This window comes from Hippopotamus amphibius, chromosome 6 (genome assembly GCF_030028045.1).
Source record: "Hippopotamus amphibius kiboko isolate mHipAmp2 chromosome 6, mHipAmp2.hap2, whole genome shotgun sequence".
Lineage (NCBI taxonomy): Eukaryota > Metazoa > Chordata > Mammalia > Artiodactyla > Hippopotamidae > Hippopotamus > Hippopotamus amphibius.
Genome location: NC_080191.1, coordinates 160189643 through 160209718, shown reverse-complemented (window position 1 = coordinate 160209718; position 20076 = coordinate 160189643). Strand labels below are relative to the sequence as shown.

General features: G+C 42.3%; 1 protein-coding gene across 3 annotated transcripts in view; it reads left to right on the top strand.

Moving 5' to 3' along the window:
- C6H3orf70 (chromosome 6 C3orf70 homolog) overlaps nucleotides 1-19317 on the top strand; it is a 98278-nt gene extending 78961 nt beyond the window's left edge. For 2 of the 3 annotated variants that reach the window (XM_057739062.1, XM_057739061.1), the window contains exon 2: nucleotides 14528-19317. In XM_057739062.1, coding sequence (XP_057595045.1) covers nucleotides 14528-15087 — 560 coding nt within the window. In that variant the 3' untranslated portion in view covers nucleotides 15088-19317. The remainder of the gene's footprint in view (nucleotides 1-14527) is intronic. The other variant, XR_009054318.1, reaches the window with a different exon arrangement.
- Nucleotides 19318-20076: the final 759 nt, after the last annotated feature.

Here is a 20076-nt window from a genome sequence, read left to right as displayed (position 1 = left end):
GAGGGAAGGGTGTGGGCAGAAGGCCTTCGGAACCCTGGTTTCCATGTGGAGAGGGCCACGGGAAGGCGATCACCAGGCCAGGCCAAGACTGCAAGGTTGCCAAGGAACCGCACGTTCTGGGTGCACGGCTGGGGCAGAGCTCCGAGAGATTTCGTCGCCCTCCCACCCAGCCTGTGTGCAGCAGACATGGGAGCCCCTTCCTCCTGTGGTGCCTCTCTATGCCCACCGCTGAGAGATTCAGCAGCATGCTCGCTGTAGAGGAAAAGTGTTGAAAGGAATTCTGTCCCTGACTGCTGAGCACACATTGAAAGGAAAATTTGGAGTTCAAAGACATTAATTGATAACTAGCACATTTATTATCTCATAATAATCTGAGCCCCCCTTTCCCTCTTTACTGCTAGTGTCAACTGTGAAGTGACTTCCTCCATATATTTTACAACCCAACTATTATGGTGAAGAGGTAGTCTAAGAACAAAGCTCCAAGTTGAGTTTTGGTGCCATCATCTGAGCCTCCTACTCCCCATTCAGAGGTAGTTACATGGATCGTTAAGTATAGTTGCTGTTTAGCTGTAAGTACTAAATTTGTAACTTCTTACCCCTGACTCTTTGGATTTCCCCAGTGGCCCTGATTTTAAAGTTGGCTGGCCCAACCACAGGTCCAAGAGAAATGAGCAGTAATTATTACAACTGATTATAGAAAAAAGATGGTGAATATATTTTCTTCATTATATTGGGAAATGTAAATTCTTGCATATAAATGTTAATAATTTGATTTTAAATTATATCTCATTGATACTTAGAATGTGTTTTATTATTGTTGTGACTGATTAAGAAAAAGTAAAGTTCCAGAATGCCACATTGGTTTGTATAAATTTAAAAATGAGGTTCTTGACTAACATACAGACATGTTCCTTACAAAAATAATCTTTAACAAAGATGTATTGTTTTAAATTCAGTAAACATCTACTGAGTCCCTACTGAGCCCCTGTGCAAAGCACAGATGTTTCAAGATCTTATTTTTCTTAGATCAGGGTGACTGGTTAGTATCCTTTTCTTGTGAATTTTGTGAACTTTTCATCCCCAGATCAATAGATAAATGTGACAGGTGTCTTATACTATTTCCTTTAGTTTTAGACTGTCAGGAATACCTGTCCATTGAATTAGTGGCTGCTAATAACTTATTTGGGATCCATAGGACTACACAGCTGTGTGCTAGTGGGATGGCAGAAGACTGCCCCAGAGTCTTCATGTTCTTGGTCTCCACTTGTGGTGCCTCCCATAGGGATTTTCTTTGTTCTCACTTTTTTTTCCAATTGAAGTTTTAGAAATCTGTTGGCCAGTCTAATAACTCAGCCCATCCACTATTGATTTTTGCAGAGAAAGGTAGGAGGCTGAGATGGTTTAATAAAATGCCAGTAAGGTCAAGGGCTTATTGTAAAGAATTCAAAGGTAATGGCTGTCACCGTCATCATCACCGTCCATCTTCAGACAGAAGAGGGGTGGTACTCATACAGCTTTTCTTAGCTTGCAGTCATCCATAACCAGCCATTTTCCCACTTACTCCTCTTACCCTCCACCACGCTTCTCTCCCAGTGTTTTCCTGTACTGCAGAGTGCAGATACTTAATACATACTGGTTGAGTCTCTGTGTGCTCTGTCAGCAGGCATCCTTTTCTTTCTGAACATATGGTTTTTCATGCTTCATCTCATCCTCAGTCACCCATCCTTAGAAGACTCCCTTAGCCATCCCTTTTCTAACCAATCATTGCATTACTTTTCTGCAGAACAGCTCCTGGCAGAGTCTAAGGACTTCTGAGATTAAGGATAAAGAGGTAGACATATTTGCTCCATGAAAACCTCATTTGGCCCCCCTAAAAGGAACTGGAAGCCTGAGAGAGTTCTCATTCTCTGACTTTTTTTTTTTTTTTTAAATGGCCTGTTTTAGCCTGACTTACCTATTGGATGTTTCTGAACTCACTGGCCCTACAAGGGGCTCTTTCCCAACTGGAATTGTCTGTGTCTACAAGTTCAAGGAGTTCCATTGTGCCGATTTATTCAGCAAAGTGACTCTTATGGTATCCAGTCTCCTTAGACGAGGGGAGGGTCTTGCTGTCTTTCCAGACCATCTGGGTGATGAGACTGGTCTCAGTGGATACTCCAGTCTGGCTGTTCACCCCGCTGCCCCTCAGACATCCCACACTTCTTCCACCTCTGGATTTTGCACAAAGCCCACCACTTCACTTTCTTTTGCCCAAGTCCTAGCTCTTCTTAAGTTTACATTCCATGTTTCTTGGGAGCTTCTTCTAAGCCCTTCCAGCCCTCACTTTTTTCTGGGCTCCTGTACCATATATAATGTATACCTCACAACTTAATACTTCTCTTTCAAGTTCTTGTGCTTACAAATGTTTGTGTGACCCAAATTGGATCATAAGAGAGATGCATTTTACACTTCTCTTTACCCCCTAGTTGTTCACTGGTAGTTACTTATTAAAATACACAAAATTTTTTTTTCACGTGTATCCGTCCCTCAAACCGGAAGACTTGGCTTCACGAAGGACTAAACATGGTTTAAAAAAGGATAGAGTCTTCATCATGTCTCTCTTCAGATTGTCTGCTCTAACTTGGTAAGCGTGGGGAACAGCTTCTCTCGCTGTTGGTTTATGGCACTTTTGGAAATGTTATTTTCAAAGCAGGCCTCACTGTACCCGCTGCCCATACTTCAGGGTGTCAAAATTGTGGCCCAGAGCAGAGCAGACGGTAGGGGTCTGTTGGTGAGGGCTCCTGCCCTGCACAGGCTGCTTCGTGGTCCTGCCTCTACCTCCTCCATTCCCTCTCTCACCAGTTTGACTTAACTCCAAATCTGAGGGTAAAACCAACTGGGAGAGGGTGGTAGATTGACGTCTGATTTGCACTTTAAACTAGCTTTATCTGTGCCCATTCCGTGAGAGGAGCAGATAGAAATGGAAGTGAGTAGAATGGTAAAGCTGGGAAGCCTCTAGAGGGGCTGGGAGACCTGCAGGCAGCTCCTGTCTTCTACAAGCAACACCAAATGACAGAGTGTTCACAGTGTGCTAGACACTGAGTTAGCGCTTTAACAGGTAGAGAGCACTGACCACTTTACCCTGAGGAAATGGAAAGCATGAGACTGTTAACAATTTGATAAGGTCAGACAGCCAGCACGCAGCCCCAGTCCTTCCCCAAATCCCCAGGATCTGCCACCTTCCTGGGAGTGTCTCCTGTGTTCCCTCCTCTACTGAGCCAGGTGACTGTAGTCAGAGCAGAATGTCATGCTTGAAAACCTGTAATAGCCTCCCCTTAACCCTCTTCTCTTTCCTGTCCCTCTGCACATCTTTACCAGACTAAATGCTCTGAAGTCTCTTATCGTTATTTGTGGGAAGACATTCGGGAACCTTTCTGAAACCTTGAAAATGTTGAAGTATGGGGGCCGAGCAATGGGATTCAGAATGTCCTGCTTGAGCAGTGGAGGAGCTGAGGGTGTGGGGCATGGAGACTAATATCACCCTGTTTGGTCCTGAAGGATGGCTGGTTAGCCAAAGACGGGTAAGATTCCTCAGAGGAGGAACAACCTAAGACAGGCACAGCCGCAGAGGGGCCAACAGGGGTGGTGCATAGAACCTTCCTTATATCACCGTCTTTGGCCCTGGAGGATGACTGGTTAGCCAGAGACGGGTAAGATTCCTCAAGGGAGGAACAACCTAAGACAGGCACAGTCGCAGAGGGGCCAACACGGGTGGGGCACAGACCCCCAATATCTGAGAGAGGTCTCCTGCCCCCAGGGCTGTTTTGCTCTCCACCCCCAGCTCAAATCCACACCTGCTCAACTCAGACCCAGGAAGTAAACAAAGATAATTGCCTCAGTCATGTGAGGCCTTTGATTGTTTATGAGTGTAACCTGAGAATGTTAGCCCACGAACTCAATAAAAGCAGCCTGGGATGAGTCAGCGGGGCTCTTGATCCGAGAGGTCTTGAGCCCCCCGGTCCCACTTTTCTCTTCAGTCTGTGTCTGTGTCTTCTTCAAGCTTGCGGCACCCGTCACTCACCTCGAGTCGCCGAGCTGGTCTCGGCAGTTATTCCTTGCCTCGTCAGTAATCTTCAGTGGTTCCTCATTGTTACCAAAACACACATGCTTCGGCCCTGCATCCTAAGCCCCTTCCAGCTTCCGTCTTCCTCACAAACTTCATCCTCCTTTGCTCTCTGGGTCAACTCTGTGAACCCCGCGTGCCAGCTGACACATTCTGGCTCTGGAGCTGGCCTGGAGCAGTTCTGCTTGCTACTCCGTAGGTGTGTGTCTCTTAACAGCTAGGTACAATCGTTCAGTGAGGTCTGGAATCCTATTTCACTGCTTGGTGAATGCCCCTGTATACTTACAGTTTTGCTTATCTGGTGTTTTATTTTTACTTCATTTTTATCTTCTCCCTGCAGTTTGACTGGAAGCTCCTTGAAGCATGACTACACGTTGTATTTCTTTTTGTTTCCACATAGCATCTGATTTAATAGTATAAACATGGTAGATAGTTGATATATATTTGTGAAATGAGTAAATAAACCATGCTCTGGTGCTCTGTCTCATTAGGATTTTGCTTTACATTAATATGTTCCACTGTATTACAGTTTACACAGTTTGAAAAATGAAGAAACTAGGATCTTGCATGAATTTCTGATTAGGGACTCCAGTGGTGTTGAGCAATATATGAACTTTATTGTTCTCATAGATTGAAGTACAAAAATACAGGTATATTGACGGCCAGTGGAGCAGGGTGGTAGAGGTTTAAGGCCACAAAAAATATTGGTTATAATAAACATTAGGTTCTTTTGCTTTTAGTCTGTGATAAGCTACTCAACTAAGTAAATAATTCACATTGCAGAAATAGCTGAATAAGAACATTTAATATGACTTTCAGTATAATGAATGCCCTTGGGACTAAAATAAGCGTACTTGTGATTCAGTATATAAAATCAAAGAACTGAACTGTGGATGCAGTTTCCCTTAGGCCACTCAATTTTTTTTTTCAGTAGATTTACCTTTTTAATTGTATTTTGCTTAGGCTAATTTTAAAGTTAGTTTGCATTCCCTGAGAGCAGTGTGCTTCATGTGTCAAGGGGACGCACATTTAACAGTCCATAAAACTATCTGTAAAAGCAAAAAGCTCAAATGCCCCAGAGGATATTTTTTAAGAATCAAAATACACAGCGGATCCTAAAAAATAGTCTTAACGAAGTGCATACAATAGCTTAAGGGGCCTTATAAATCATTTTCTACATTTGTTCCTTGCCTTCCCTGTGTGCTCTACACCAAAAGAAAGAAGCTCCTTCAAGGAAATGTATCTGCTGTGTATTTACACTATGCTACAAATTGGAATGTTAGCTGAAGTTAACGGTAGAGAATGACAGTGTAAACTAAGAAGAGTATTAGATAAACCTTATTAATTAAGTAATGAGTATTCTCATGAAGGAAGAACACAGGATGTCACTGGGCTTGGGTCCTAGAACTGACCTCTGCCTTATTACATGAGCTTGAGAAAGTAATTAAGTCTCTCCTCTCTCCCTCCCTCCCTCCCTTGCTTCCACCAGGATGAAAACATAGACCTTTTTTTAGTGTCTCATTGAGGCATTGTGAAAACAGTATGTACTACATATTATTGCTAAACACCATTGGGGAAGAACAGTCAGAAAAATTATGAACCAAATCTTTAAAAGAATAGCATGTTATTTATTTAGTGTTTTTGATTGGCCTTTAGTTGAGAAATAGCTGGAGGTGTTGAACCAGGTTTCCTGAAAAGCAGCTTGAATATATGAAATTTATTTTTACTTGGTGGTCACCAAAACCTATTGTGATTAGTCACTTTCATTATTGAGAATGTGATTTCAGCTCCCCTGAAAAAGATTCCAGATAAATTAATGGGTTTTTGAAGTTTATTTTTAATTTTTATATTATTTTAAAAAAATGGGTGTGAAGTAGTGTAATGAGGTTTAGTCTTCACTTTCGTAAGGATGAATTTTGTGAGTGACTGAATGAGTCATTATTCAGTGACTTCTGAATATTCTGCTTCACAGGAATATTTTGAGAATAAGCTTAAGAACGTGTGTTAAGCTCTAAAGAAAGGAGCTAGGGCCCCTTGGAGAAATGGCCGATTCCTGGACTAGGGCAGGGGAAGTACAGGATAAGCCAGCAACTTCTTATGATTCCAGAAAGTGAGGAAGTCGTCACAAAAATATGGGGCATGTTGAAATGACACAGGGGCTAAATAACTGAAAGGAGCTCCCAGGAGCTAAGCCTGGGACAATTTGAGCAACAAAGTAAATAATGGTAGTAATGGATTACAATCTCCAGAATAAAACAAATATCTATGAGTCCAAGCTCCTGTCAGTAAATAATTGAATATATAAATGAGGGAGAAGGAGCAGCTCCTGCTGAGACAGAATTCTAAGTAATAAATATAGAAAGAATGATGGAAATAGAAAATCACTATTTGGCAAATAACCACAGTAGTGGTTTGGTTGTTGCAGACCACATCCACCTATGCATGCTAAAATTCGTAGATGGAGCTATGATGAGAAACAGGATATTTACATGGTCTCAAAATATCTCTTCATAAAATACTTCATATTACAAAGAGAAGATTATTAACTTTACAGTGGGAAAACCTAGACAAATACCACATTTAAACAAGTGTTCAAAGTTATCACCATCTGTAATGAGACGTCAGTAGCATGTCCTTCCTGGTATAATGCAACATAATGAAAAGGGTGCAGTGTCACTTCTGGGATGGTGCTTTTCCCCATTGTTTTAAATTATATTTTTTATTTTGAAAAAAATTATAGATTCACATGCAGCTTTAAGAAAAGTAGAGAGCCCAGTGTATCCTTTACCCCAATGGCAACTATAGTTGTAAAACAGTAGCACAGTATCATAACCAAGATATTGACAGTGATACAGTCAAAGTATAGAGCATTTCCATCACTACAAAGATCACTCATGTGGCCCTTGTATAGCCAGTCCCCCCTTTTAAAAATTGTTTTCCCTCTTTTTGAGCTGTAAGAATTTTTTATATAATCTGGATCATATGGATTTTTATCTTCAGTTTGTTAATAGAGTAAATTATACTGATTATTATTTTAAATTGTAGTAAAATGCACATAACAGAATTTAACATCATAGCCATTTTTAAGTATACAGTGTAGTGGTATTAAGTGCAGTCATGGTGGTGGGCAGCCATCACCAGCATCCATGTCCAGAATTCTTTTCATACTGCAGAACTGGAGCCAAAACTATGCCCCATTAAACAACAACTCCCCATACCTCTTATCCCTGAGCCTGTGGGAAACACCATTCCACTTTCTGTCTCTATGAATTTGACTATCCTAGGTGACTCATATAAGTGGAATCGTATAGCGTTTGTCTTTTTGTGACTGGCTTATTTCACTTAACACAGTGTCTTCAGGGTTCATCCACATTGTGGCCTGGTTTCCCTTACTCTCTGAGGCTGAATAATATTCCGTTGTATGTATATACCATATATCTTATTTATGCATTCGTCCATCAATGGACACTCAGGTTGCTTCTACCTTTTTTTGTTATTGCATATGATGCTGCTATGAATATAGTACAGATATGTCTTCCAGACTCTGCTCTCAGTTCTTTGGGGCAGATACCCAGTGGTGGAATGCTGAGTCATTATGGTATCTAGACCCTTCTTTTATTCTCTCTCTACTTTGCTCTTCTCCAAGCCCCGACTATCTCTGAGTATCTTTCCTTTTAGGGATTTAAGTTTTAAAAGTTCTTATCCATTTTTTTCTTTAAGTCAGTGGTCCCCAACCTTTTTGGCACCAGGGACTGGTTTTGTAGAAGACAATTTTCCCACTGACTGGGGTGGGTGGATGGGGGTGGGATGGTTTTGGGATTATTCAACTGCATTACATTTATTGTGTACTTTATTTCTACTGTTATTACATTGTAATGTATAATGAAATAATTATACAACTCACCATAATGCAGAATCAGTGGGAGCCCTGAGCTTGCTTTCCTGCAACTAGATGGTCTTATCTGAGGGTGATGGGAAACAGTGACACCTGAAGTGTGTTGCTTATGTCCAGTCTACTCTATAATCTCATTTTGGTTGCTGTCACTGCAGAAAACCCTGCTTCACAAAGATAGGATGTCGGAAATGGAAGCAGACTTTTCACTTTTTTTGGTGGCAATCTCAGGATATTCTACCTTGACTTTAATCCAGAATGTATGGAGATTTGAAGTTGTCTCAACCATCATTTGCAACCTCAAGCAGTTGATCCTCTCCTAGCATGGACAAAATCGACTCACCTGGTTTATTCACAAATGGGTCGCGGATCCATTCCTTCCCAGTTCAGGGTCTTTTGTGGTTGGGAAGTAATGCTCAAACTCTTGAAAGCTGAAATAGGTGATCCTGCACCCGCTGGGAGAAGGAAGGCCCTGGCTCAGTCTCTTTCAAAATCTCTGCTCATGTTTGAAACATGTCAAAAATCCCAATGTTCACTTGTCATTCCCATAATTCCAGTTTGGCTTTGAATGCAGCCACTTTATCTGCTGACTTGAACACAGTTGTCGTTCTCCCCTGAAGTGACAGATTGAGTTTGTTGAGCAGGTTGAATGTGTCACACAAGTAAGCAAGTTTTGCGACCCATTCTGTGTCACAGAAATGTGCTGCCAGTGGTGACTGTTTTTCTAAAAGAAATCTCTGGAGCAACTCTCGTAACTCAAAAACCCTGGTCAGTGATCTACCTTTAGAAAGTCATCTCACTTCTGTGTGTAAGAGATGTGTGTGCTCTGTGTCCATCTCTTCACAGAGCTGCTCAAACAGACATGAGTTGAGGGCATGTACTTTAATATGGTTGATCATTTTAATCCTGCCAAATATTGTTAAGTTCAGGTGACATTTTTGGGCCAGCCAGTCTTTCTCTGTGGGTGACACAGTGCGTAGACTCACATTCAGAAACGACCTCTTTGACCAGAGTAGTGAAACCAGAAAGCCATCCAGTCACGGCAGCCGCTCCATCCGTGCATATACCCACCCAAAATGACCAGTTCAGTTTTCCTGATATGTAATCATTCAAAGACTTGAGTAGTTCTGCAGCTGTGGTGTTGGTTGGAGCAAAAGTACATATAACATATCCTCATGCACATCCTCCTACAACATATATCACACAAAAGCAAGCATTGTCGCCTTGCTGTCAACATCAGTAGACTCTTCAACCTGGATTGTGTACCACGGTGACTCATTAATCCTCTCTAACAATTGTGCCTCAATATCCTCTCCTATTTCATCAATTCGTCTAGTTATGGTGCTAGCCGAAAGAGGAACACGTGCCACCTTTTGAACTACAGCCTCTCTAAAAGTTCTCGACAAATGTCCTTAGCAGCAGGCAGGATCAACTTTTCACTAGTAGTGAAGGGCTTCTTAGCTTTAGCAATGCAGTTAGCTGCTAAGAATGATGCTCTCAGCGCAGACACATTTGATGAGGTGGTGGCCTTCAATAATTGCTTCTGTTCTTTGTGTTCACGTTTTTTTCTTTTGAAAACCTCCAGAGGCTTGTCTTTTTTTTTTTTCTTTTTTACATACAATAAACTGCATGTATTTAGAGTGTACAGTTTGGTATCCCAATCTCCCAATTCATTCCCCATCAACCCTCCCCACTTTCCTCACTTGGTGTCCATATGTTTGTTCCCTACATCTGTGTCTCTGTTTCCGCCTTGCAAACAGGTTGATTTGTACCATTTTTCTATAGTCCACATATATGTGTTAATATACGGTTTTTGTTTTTCTATTTCTGACTCACTTCACTCCAGAGGCTTGTCTTTTAATGCAGAGTACCTGGTCTTCATGTGGTGAAGCAGTTTTGAAGGTTTCATGGCTTCATTGGATAGCCGGTCACCACATAGCATACAAAGAGGGCTTGGAGAATGTGAATCATCTGTTGCAGTGAACCCATGATTTAAATAGGACTCTTTGTGTTTTCATTTATGTATTTGACTGCTTTGGGTCTTAGTTGTGGCATATGGGATCTTCGTTGAGGCATGTGGGCTCTTTGTTGCAGCGTGAGGGCTTCTGTCTAGTTGTGGCGTGTGGGTTTTCTCTTCTCTAGTTGTGGCGTGCAGGCTCCAGGGCACATGGGCTCTGTAGTTGTGGCACGCAAGAGCTCAGTAGCTGTGGCACGTGGGCTTAGTTGCCCCATGGCATGTGAGATCTTAGTTCCCTGACCAGGGATTGAACCTGCGCCCCCTGCATTGGAAGGTGGATTCTTTACCATTGGACCACCAGGGAAGTCCTGGTATTTTCTTTTAAATGCAGCTTTCTTTTAGTTGGCCATCTTATTAGAGTCTTCTGCTGTCTCATCATTGGGTCTTTCCCCCTTTTCCAAGAAGCTCTCCAGCGATGTTTTTTTTTTTTTACTGTTCTGGCTAGGGTTAGCTTGTGACTGCAACAAGTGCACAGTGCAGGAAAGAGGCATGGACAGAAGTGGTAAATAAAAAAAAAAAATGGCAGGCCACCCTTGGACTAAAATAAATGTCAGATTCTGACTTAAAGCCTGCCACCAGATGCAGTTGTACAATTGAAGTACATCAACTCACTTGCCACTATAACGCCTGCTACCAGATACAGCTTGTCACTTAATTGTCACTGATAGGGTTTGACATGAGGCTGCAAGCAGTTGATTTATTATGGCCTCTGTGCAGTCAGACCTCTCTGCTAATGAAAATTGGTATTTGCAGCCGCTCCCCAGCACTGGCGTCACCGCCTCAGCTCCACCTCAGATCATCAGGCATTAGAGTCTCATAAGGAGCACGCGACCTAGATCCCTCGCATGTGCCGTTCACGGAAGGGTTCTCGCTCCTGTGAGAATCTAATGCCGCTGCGGATCGGACAGGAGGCAGAGCTCAGGCGGTGATGCGAGTGATGGGGAGCGGCTGTAAATACAGATGACGCTTCGCTCACTTCGTTCCTGACAGGCCGCGGACTGGTACGGGCCTGAGGCCTAGAGGTTGGGGACCCCTGCTTCAGATAACATAGTAAACCTTTCATTAAGGTGATTGTTCAGAGAATACAGTGGTTATTGAGTTTCCTGGGTACGTGGCCAGAAACCCCTTTTTTTTCAATCCTTGCTATTTTTTCAGTCCTTGCAGTGCAAAAGTAATTTAGTTGACTTTATCTTTTAGTTAGTACAGTAGAATGGACATAACGGAATCTCTAATAACTCAGAACCTCGCAGTGATGCCTCAGGGCTGTGCTCGTGAGTAGGCGTTCACAGCAGTGTTGCCGCAGGGTAGACGTTATTGGGGATTGGAGCAAAGTACTAACCCGTCTGGAATCTTTACTAAATCCTTGATGTGACCTTGTTTTATTATTTATATGTTTGTGAGGAACTCAAACAATATAGTATTATATAATAATCGATAATTTAAAAGATGTTTATTAAACTGTGCTCATCTGGCCGTCTTTACTACGTTTCTCTTCTCTGCCTTCCTCTCTGCATCTGTATCCCAGTATCACCAGATAACAGGCTGTCACTCTAGCTTTGAATAATAAGCACGTTTAATAGGTGTAACTTGTAGGAGGAAATGTAATCTAGGATGCAGCATACACCTTCCTCTCCAGGCTGCATTTCTCTTACTTTTACTACACTTCAGGAAAGAAAAATGGTGCTTTGCAAGAGGGAGAATTAGAGAAAGTAAGAGGTAGAAGAACCGAGAATAGAAAAAGCAAATTATGAAGAAGCACAAAGGAGGGTAAGGGGCGGGGTGCAGCAAGGGGAATTGAGTGAGAGAGGAGAGGCTGGGCAGGGGAAGCCCAAGGTCAGCCTGCAGGATCCTCTCCACCTTGGGACTAGATAAAGCCCTGATCCCTCTGGGTCTCAGGAGCCTCTTATACTGTGACAAGTGGGTAACTAAACCCAGAATAAGCTTAGTCAGCAGCTGCAACAAGCATTTCTTGAGCGCCTGTCATCCACGGCCTCCTGAACTCAGGAACCACCAGTCTATCCACCAAGAAGAGAAAAGACCAGGCTTCCTAGGTGGCGCAGTGGTTAAGAATCTGCCTGCCACTGCAGAGGTCACGGGTTCGATCCTAGCTCCAGGAAGATCCCACATGCCACGGAGCAACTAAGCCTGTGTGCCAAAAAATAAAAATAAAAAAATTAAAAAAAAAAAAAAAGAAGAGAAAAGACCAAACCTCGGTTCCACATGTTTTGTTCCCCACTCTGTGGACAGAGAGGAGTGGTCCCCTAAATTCTCCCAGTCCCTTCTCTGTCCCTTGCCCAGACTTATCTTTAATCCTGGGGCTGGTAGATCGGAGGGTAGTCTGGAAAGTCTGCCTTTTTGCCCCCTGCGTGGATGCAGAGGTGTCTTACCATACCAAACTGTTTGATCTTTTTTTTTGCCCCCCACACTGTTGGATCTTGCCTTACGTGAACTTTGCCTGACAAGGAGTAATGCCTTCCTTTACAGATAACAGAATTGAAGACACCTGGTATTGGGTTAGCCAAAAAGTTCATTTGGTTAGTGAATATGCTCAATAAAGTTCTTCGTGAAAATGAAAAATATGTCTTTTATTTTTACTTAAAACCAAACGAAATTTTTGGCTGACCCAGGATATTTTAAACAGTTTCCCAGGCAGGCATGACAGTTCTCCTTGCTTGTATTTTTGTTAGACCGCAGGGTTTGTGTTAAATATGTCCAGGCTTGGAAGCAGATCTGTGACCCCAAAGGCTTAACAATTTTACTCCAGAATGATTTTTTTTTTTTTTTTTTTTTTTTTTAGCTGTGCCATGTGGCATGCGAGATCTTAGTTCCCAGACCAGGGATTGAACCCAGGCCCCTGGCGGTGAGAGTGCAGAGTCCTAATTGCTGGACTGCCAGTGGAGTTCCCTTACCCCAGAAAGAAGCAGAATGTATTGTTAGAGTAATTAAGTTGCAAAGAAACTGTGGCACCTAAGCCTGCTTTTTTGTCTGGGAGTCAAGAAACAGAGGTAAAAAAACACAGGCAGGCTTAATTGATCTTAATGGATCACTGATGTTGCACTGTCTGTGGCGCAGTTTGTTCTTCACATTTCTGATCCAAAATTGCTATTCGTCCATGGCTTAATGAACTTATTTAAAAATCTAAGGTAGTTTTCCTTACAAATGTGATCCCAATTTTCACATGGGAGCAGAGCACAGTGACTTGCCTACGAGGAGATGTTCAAGAGGAGGTCATAAATCAGTGGTTCTCAGCAAGGGCAGTTTTGCTTCCAGGTATATGTGACAACGTCAGGAGATTTTTTGATTGTCACGCCTGGGGAGGAGGTTCTAGTGGGTAGAGACCAAGGATGCTGCTAAACATCCTTCAGTGTGTAGGACAGCCCCTCAGCAAGGGATTATCTTGTCCGAAATGGCAATAGCACTGAGGTTAGAAAACAGTGTCAGAAATATGTGTTGGAGATACTGTGTGGACTGATTGATAAATCAGCTACGTTAGGAACAAACCCAAGATGGTGCCCACATTTGTGGCTTCGTCTCTGGGACTTCTCTTTGTTTGTTTATTTACTTACTTACAGATTTCTATTTTTAAACCACTTTAGGCTGACAGATTGGATAATTGTCATCTCTTTCTGTTTTCTTAGCACTTGGTACATAAGAGGTTTTGTAACTGTTGAGTGAAGAAGAAGAGAATGAGGAAAGAGACACAGCAGGAACGGACCCAGTTAGGGGTCACTTCCACCTAAACTCTGGGAGAAACACCTGAGGGCTCAGAGCAGAGGGAAGGCTCTGGGATAAGCCTCTTGGTTTCCTGGAAATATCCGACAGGTCACCCCCTGCATCTGCCTGTGCCTGTGCTTCTGTTTGCCTGTGGAATTGGTGTCAGGGAGAATATCTCCTGCTTGGGCCACGGATGAGCTTGGGGTCTTGAAAGAAATCGTTTCACACCCTGTACCTTACCCCAGCCACTGAGGGTGACCAGGACAGTCCTCTAGGCCATTACCTATTAGATGTGTGTGTGAGTATTCAGATGAAATCGTAGAAACCTGAGGAGTGAAAGTCTTCCATAATCCTGATAATAAATTTTAAATGTCTATATTAGCATGTAATTATTAAAGATAAAAATGAAATTATAATTTTATGGTATATTATACTATTTTACAGTGTGTTTATCATACTGTCATGAACATTCTTTATTCTAGTAAATCATTTCAAGTTGTCTGTAAAATAAGGATGATAGTATCTACCCACCTATTCCAGAGGCATTTTTAAAAACTCTGAAATATAAATTAAGATTTGTAAAGCGTGTTGTTTCATAGATGTAAACACCATGACGTTATATGTGCCATGCTGTATTTTTAATTGATTATAACAATGTTGAATGATTCTGTTATTAGTTTCTTTTGAGATATTGTTGAAATATTTTTAGAAACATTCGGAGTCCTCAGAAACCGCTACAGCTACCTTAACGTAGTGTGTGTAATACTCTTAGATTTCAGCTGCCTTTTTGTGTTCCCCACAGGCAAATACGTGTATCAGCCGATGACCCCTGTGGAACAGCTTCCAAGCACTGAGATTCCCGCGAAGCCTCGGGAACCTACAAACACCATTCAGATCTCAGTCTCCCTCACTGAACACTTCTTGAAATTTGCATCTGTCTTCCAGCCTCCTCTCCCCCCTGATTCACCAAGGTACTGTATGATCTCAGACCTCTTTATTGACAACTATCAGGTTAAATGTATTAATGGGAAGATGTGTTACGTGCAGAAGCAGCCGGCGCCACATTCCCACAAAATGAGCCCTGAGGAGGTCTCTGCACGTGGTGATGCCTTAATATCAAAAGAGAGCAGTACACCAAAAATAGATCACTGCTCTTCCCCCTCAAGTTCTGAGGACTCTGGGATCAATGCAGTCGGGGCTCACTATGTGGAATCGTGTGATGAGGACACAGAAGAAGGAGCAGAACTGAGTTCAGAGGAAGATTACAGTCCAGAGAGCAGCTGGGAACCGGACGAGTGCACCCTTCTCTCCCCGTCACAGTCTGATCTGGAAGTGATTGAAACAATAGAAACCACCGTGTGAGGGTCCAGGCAGGAAGCCACGTCCCTCGATCCATGCTGAGCTTTTGTACTTTTGTCTGATGGATCCTTTTTCCGATGCAGTTGGTGTTTTCTACCCTTCTGTAACAACCATAGCAGTTCAGTGGTCTGCTGATTTAGCTTCACTTTTAAATTAGTCTTATAACTAAGACGTTCTTTTTCTTATAAATGGTTTCCTTTTGTATCTTGACTTCCTTTCTATGTAGCATCTGGTGTCATGAACTGTGACCCAGCCTTAATTTCACGGGACTTTGAGAACGATGAAGTGGTGAAGGGATGATCACAGAGCATCATGGATCAGGCTGAGGAGCTGCCCAGAGTAAAGGAGACACTGTGTTTTATAAGTCGCCAGTTCTGCGAAGAACAACTCTTTGGCATTCCTTTTGGCATGCTGATGAGGGTCCCTACCCTGCTAGTCCCATGTGGAAATTGGTTCACGTGGCCCCTCAAGGTGTGCACTGGTCGATGCCATTCTGTCCCTTTCCCCATCTCCCCACCCCCTGCACTGGGTCTGGGCCAGTGTTGCCCTAGCTTACTTCTGGGAGGTTGCTGGAGGCCAGCTCAGTCCCTGGTTATGGCCAGTGTCTCCATGATCTGGGGCTGAGCTAGACCTCGCTTCAGAAGAGATGACATCTTCTATTTCACGCTCAGTCCAGCTTTAGCTGAGTGCCTACACTCTTCAGGGTGTTGTGGGGATACAGAATGAATAAGGCCTGACTCCCGCAGGAAGGGACCACAGTCCGTTAGAGGAGGTAACACATGCAGGTGATGGGACCCAGAGTGCCCTGGGAACCCAGGGGAGGGAGAGGTGTGCTTGGCCTGGGCTGGCTGTGGAAGGAGTTGGAGCATTTGAGCCGGCCTCTTGGGTGGGTTCCCTGCCAATTCCCTGCTTTTTGAAATTGTCCTTCAGATCTGGGGGAGACTTTTAGGAGTTACATAGCATTATACTTAGGAAGCAGCCACATCTGATGTCTTAAGAGAAAAGAATCAGTAATAGTTTTAGTCAGCATGGAAATGCTAAGGACCGCAGTCCCTTAGGGATTAGGAATGAATCTAATAGGTTTGATTAATTCTGCTTCGTTTGGTTGTATGAAGCACTAGAGCGGCTTAGGTGAGAAGTAGATTAGAATTCAGTATGATGCATGGATTTTTTATGCCAATGCAAAAACAGTTGAACTAGTTCGCTGCTAAGTCAGGAGAACATATTTTGTGTAATATTCACTCACTTTACTACAGGAATATTCACGGGCTGTTGTGAATGTTCTCTTTTCCTATTTAGCTCTCTTCAGAATTCTGCTCCTGATCTCCATTTATAACAGGTGTTCTCATGCGAGCTGGTTAGCTGCTGTTTCTCCACACGTACCGTCTGTGAGGCATAGTTAAAAATCCGGGAAGTTTAAACCATGGCCACGTGAAACCAGAACTGTCAACGTTGGAGACAGAGAAGTAGTTCTTTGACCCTGACTGTCCACACGTGTGCTCTCCTGGCATCATCTCATGCTCTGTCAGCATTATGACATGTCTCTTCTGTGTCACATTAGTTTGTATTTTAAGAAATAAGAAGAGGCCTGTTGTGTCCTTTGCTGAAGCCTCTGCGTGGCATCTTTCACAAATCACTCCAGGCAGAACCTGCTTTCTTAGTTGTATGTATAGTTCATGTGACTGGCTAGAAGATTTTGTTAGGTTTAGGTGCCCCAAACATCCATAGGGTTTAGAAAGCAGAGTGTGCGTATTTCTTTGAAAGCAGTGTTAGTTAACACTTTCTGTGCTAGATGGGAATGCAGCCAGCATAAAGTTCCCACTTACTGAAACAGTAAAGACTCAAGAAGTCAAACCGAGAAGGTGCTGAGCAGAGCTCCAGGTACAGTGGGCCCAGGAGAGGGTGGCAGAGGCGGGCGTGTGGAGAGGGGCTTAGGAACAGACAGCTGATGAGCCCTGCCCTGGGATTCTCAGCACCCGCTGGGATTGAATGGCCAGCTGCAGCCAGGGCGACGCCAGGGTCCTGTCTGCACCTGGCGCTGGGTGAGCTTGTTACATCCCTGGGTGGGAACACGAGGCTCTCTTTCTCTGCACCATTCCTACCAGTTCTCTCCTCCATCCGTTAATCTAATTGAGGTCCACCACCAGGTCTCCAGAGTCGCGGGAAGCCACGCGCACAGACAGGGCCACGTTTCTGAGGCTGGCTGTGTCAGGGTTGGGCACATTATGGGAACATCTGTGATTGTGCCTACATTCCTGTTTAAACTCCTGAACTGCCATTCAGATTAGCCACAATTTTAGTGAAATTTTTGGATTTAACACTAGTTGCTAATCACTTTAAATATTTGCACAAACTCTTTATGATTGAAAACTCACTAAGGTTCACTTACTAGTCTGTTTTATAGAATTGGAGATGTTCCACTGGATTCTAAGTATCAGATGTTCCTGGATCTCAAAATAGCCTTTTCTAAATAAGCACAAGCAAGAATTTTTTTTTTGTCCTAGCACTGTTACTGATTATCTGAAAATCATATATGATTGAACCAGAATTGTTTCTGTGCTTGCATTGCAAAAACAACTGATAAGGATATAAAAATATGTAGTTTCAACTTAAATTCTAGGCCTGTTCTGTTTTATATTCTGTGAAAGAATTTCTCTGTGATCCTGATACTGCACTGCTCATTTGTATAAGCATATTTATAGGCACTTTAGAAACTGTGTGTACTCTAGACATTGAACACGGTCATGTTAAATAGGCTTTTGATTAATACTTGTACATTGAGAGATATGAGAACTTTATCATTTGGACCTTTGCTCACTTGGGGCAGAGTTGGGCTGCGTGGATGGAAAACCTGCTTTCTTGGGCTTTTGTCAAAAAGTGACATCATTCCCACTTTTTGAAAGTTGGTGTAAAAGCTATTAGGTAGGATAAGTGCTGTGTGGTTAGCTTTCTTATCTAACCAAGATTTCTTTTAGAATTTTTAAGTTTCACGTGTGTTCATGACTTTTCTAAGAAATGACAAAGCAATTAAAATGCTTTTGTCATTATAACTATTTGATACATTAACAATTGAAGCATTAAATCTAGGTATTTTCAAGATTTGAAATGCAAATTTGAGGAAATCCCTGAGGAAAAACAGTAGCTTTCCTAGAAGGGGAATGCCAGTAGTTCAAGGTAATACAGTACAAAATGAAACAAAAAATAAAATCACCAAAACCAGAACAAAACCGTGAAGTTGTTTTCCTGAAGTACTTATTGGATTTGATCTAGGATTTGATTTTGTCTTGGGAGTGGTGGTTTTATTTCTACTTCTTGGCCTGTTTGAACATCATAGTTCTTTTGGGACTGATCATAAACTCCTTTTTATGCAAATTTCTCTACTTGGCAATAGGATGCAACCAGATAATTTAGAAAGCTGTCAAAATATCCAGATACTTTTGGTGGCATAAATACTTCTAGGCAAGAAAAAAAAAGGCACAAGTTAAAAAAATATTTATACAGTCACTACTTGATTAGTCCATCTTGTTTGCAAAATTTTGTTGACATGTTTTGGGTTTTTACATGAGGAAAACAAAGTGTTCTTGGGTTTTCGTTCCTATTCTCCTCTCCAGAGGAAGTGTGAGCACATTAAGGTTAGTTGTATTTTAGGCTTTTCTGCCGTGTGTAATTATGTCTCTTCCCACTGAGGAGGGGAGAAAGAAGTGGGTGTTTCCACACTCTCTCAGTGTCATCAGTTCCAGGGATGTCAGTGCTCCTCACATCCAAACATAAGTACAGAGGTACTTCTCAAAACTCATTTTGGAATTATTTACCTTTAGAATATTTCTCATGTCACTGCTCCCTTTCATTATTGTGGGTAATTGAGAGTTGCCTGTATTGGGAAAGGACCGCGTTTCTGTTAGTGCTTTGAGTTCTTCTTTCTATTAAGGTTGAAGCAGTGCTCTCTTAATAGTCTGAACAAGTCTGAAAGCAAATAATCACTAGCAGTTTTAATGCTGAGCTTCCATATCATTGTGTTCATATGTACTTTTAAGGCTGTTCGTACCTTGTAATACTCACTCACTGTGTGATTTTTAAAACCTGTTTTCAAGTTTTAAGCACAATGTTGATCCTTCTGTAATTTCCTAAAATTATATCCTGTTTTCCTACAAACAGCTCAACTTTCCTCTCTGTATAATACTTTAGAAAAATACTGCCTTGTAAAATAAATGTGATTTTTTTCTTTTTTACCAGCACAGATATGATATTTTGAATTTTGGAATATCCTCCCTCCCCACACCCCTTTGGAGAGGTTCTGTCTGATTTAAATAACACAATGTGAGCCTAACGAAACAAAAACAAAAACTCCCATTTGCAAAATGTGAAATGTTTCTATCCAGTGCTTGCTTTGTGCTAGGAAATAAGTAGTTTACATCATTATTCCGTTTACATTTTACAAAACCTTGGTGCAGGTAATTATTATTATGCATACTATAGACTCACTCCCACCACTCCTGGTAACTCCCAGAAGCCTCTATAAGAACTTTTTTGTTGGCTGCAAAAAAAAATTACATTCCCCCACAAATAAAAATTACATTCCCCTACAAGCAGTATTTATTTCACACAGCGCTACAGGCGGTGTGTTCACACATTCATACGTTCCATGTGAGACAGTTCTGAGTGCTGGTTGGGATCCGGGGAGGCCGCTGCCCTGCTGAGCTTTGGGAGTGCAGTCACTGGTTCACCACGGCTCAGGGTCCAGGCCTCAGCGTGGCAGGTCCAGAAGCTTAATTTTTTTTATTCACACCAAGAAAAGAATAGCTTTGGAGTTGGCTTTTATTGAATAAGCTCATGGGGAATGCTAAATAAATTTGCTTATCAGTAACAGAAATAATACCATTGTTCATATTAATAATGATAGCTCAACAGCTGCCTTCCTGCTTTCTACGAGTAATCCTCACAGCAGCCCTCTGAGGGAGATTTCAGCATCCTCATTTCACAAATCAGGAAAAG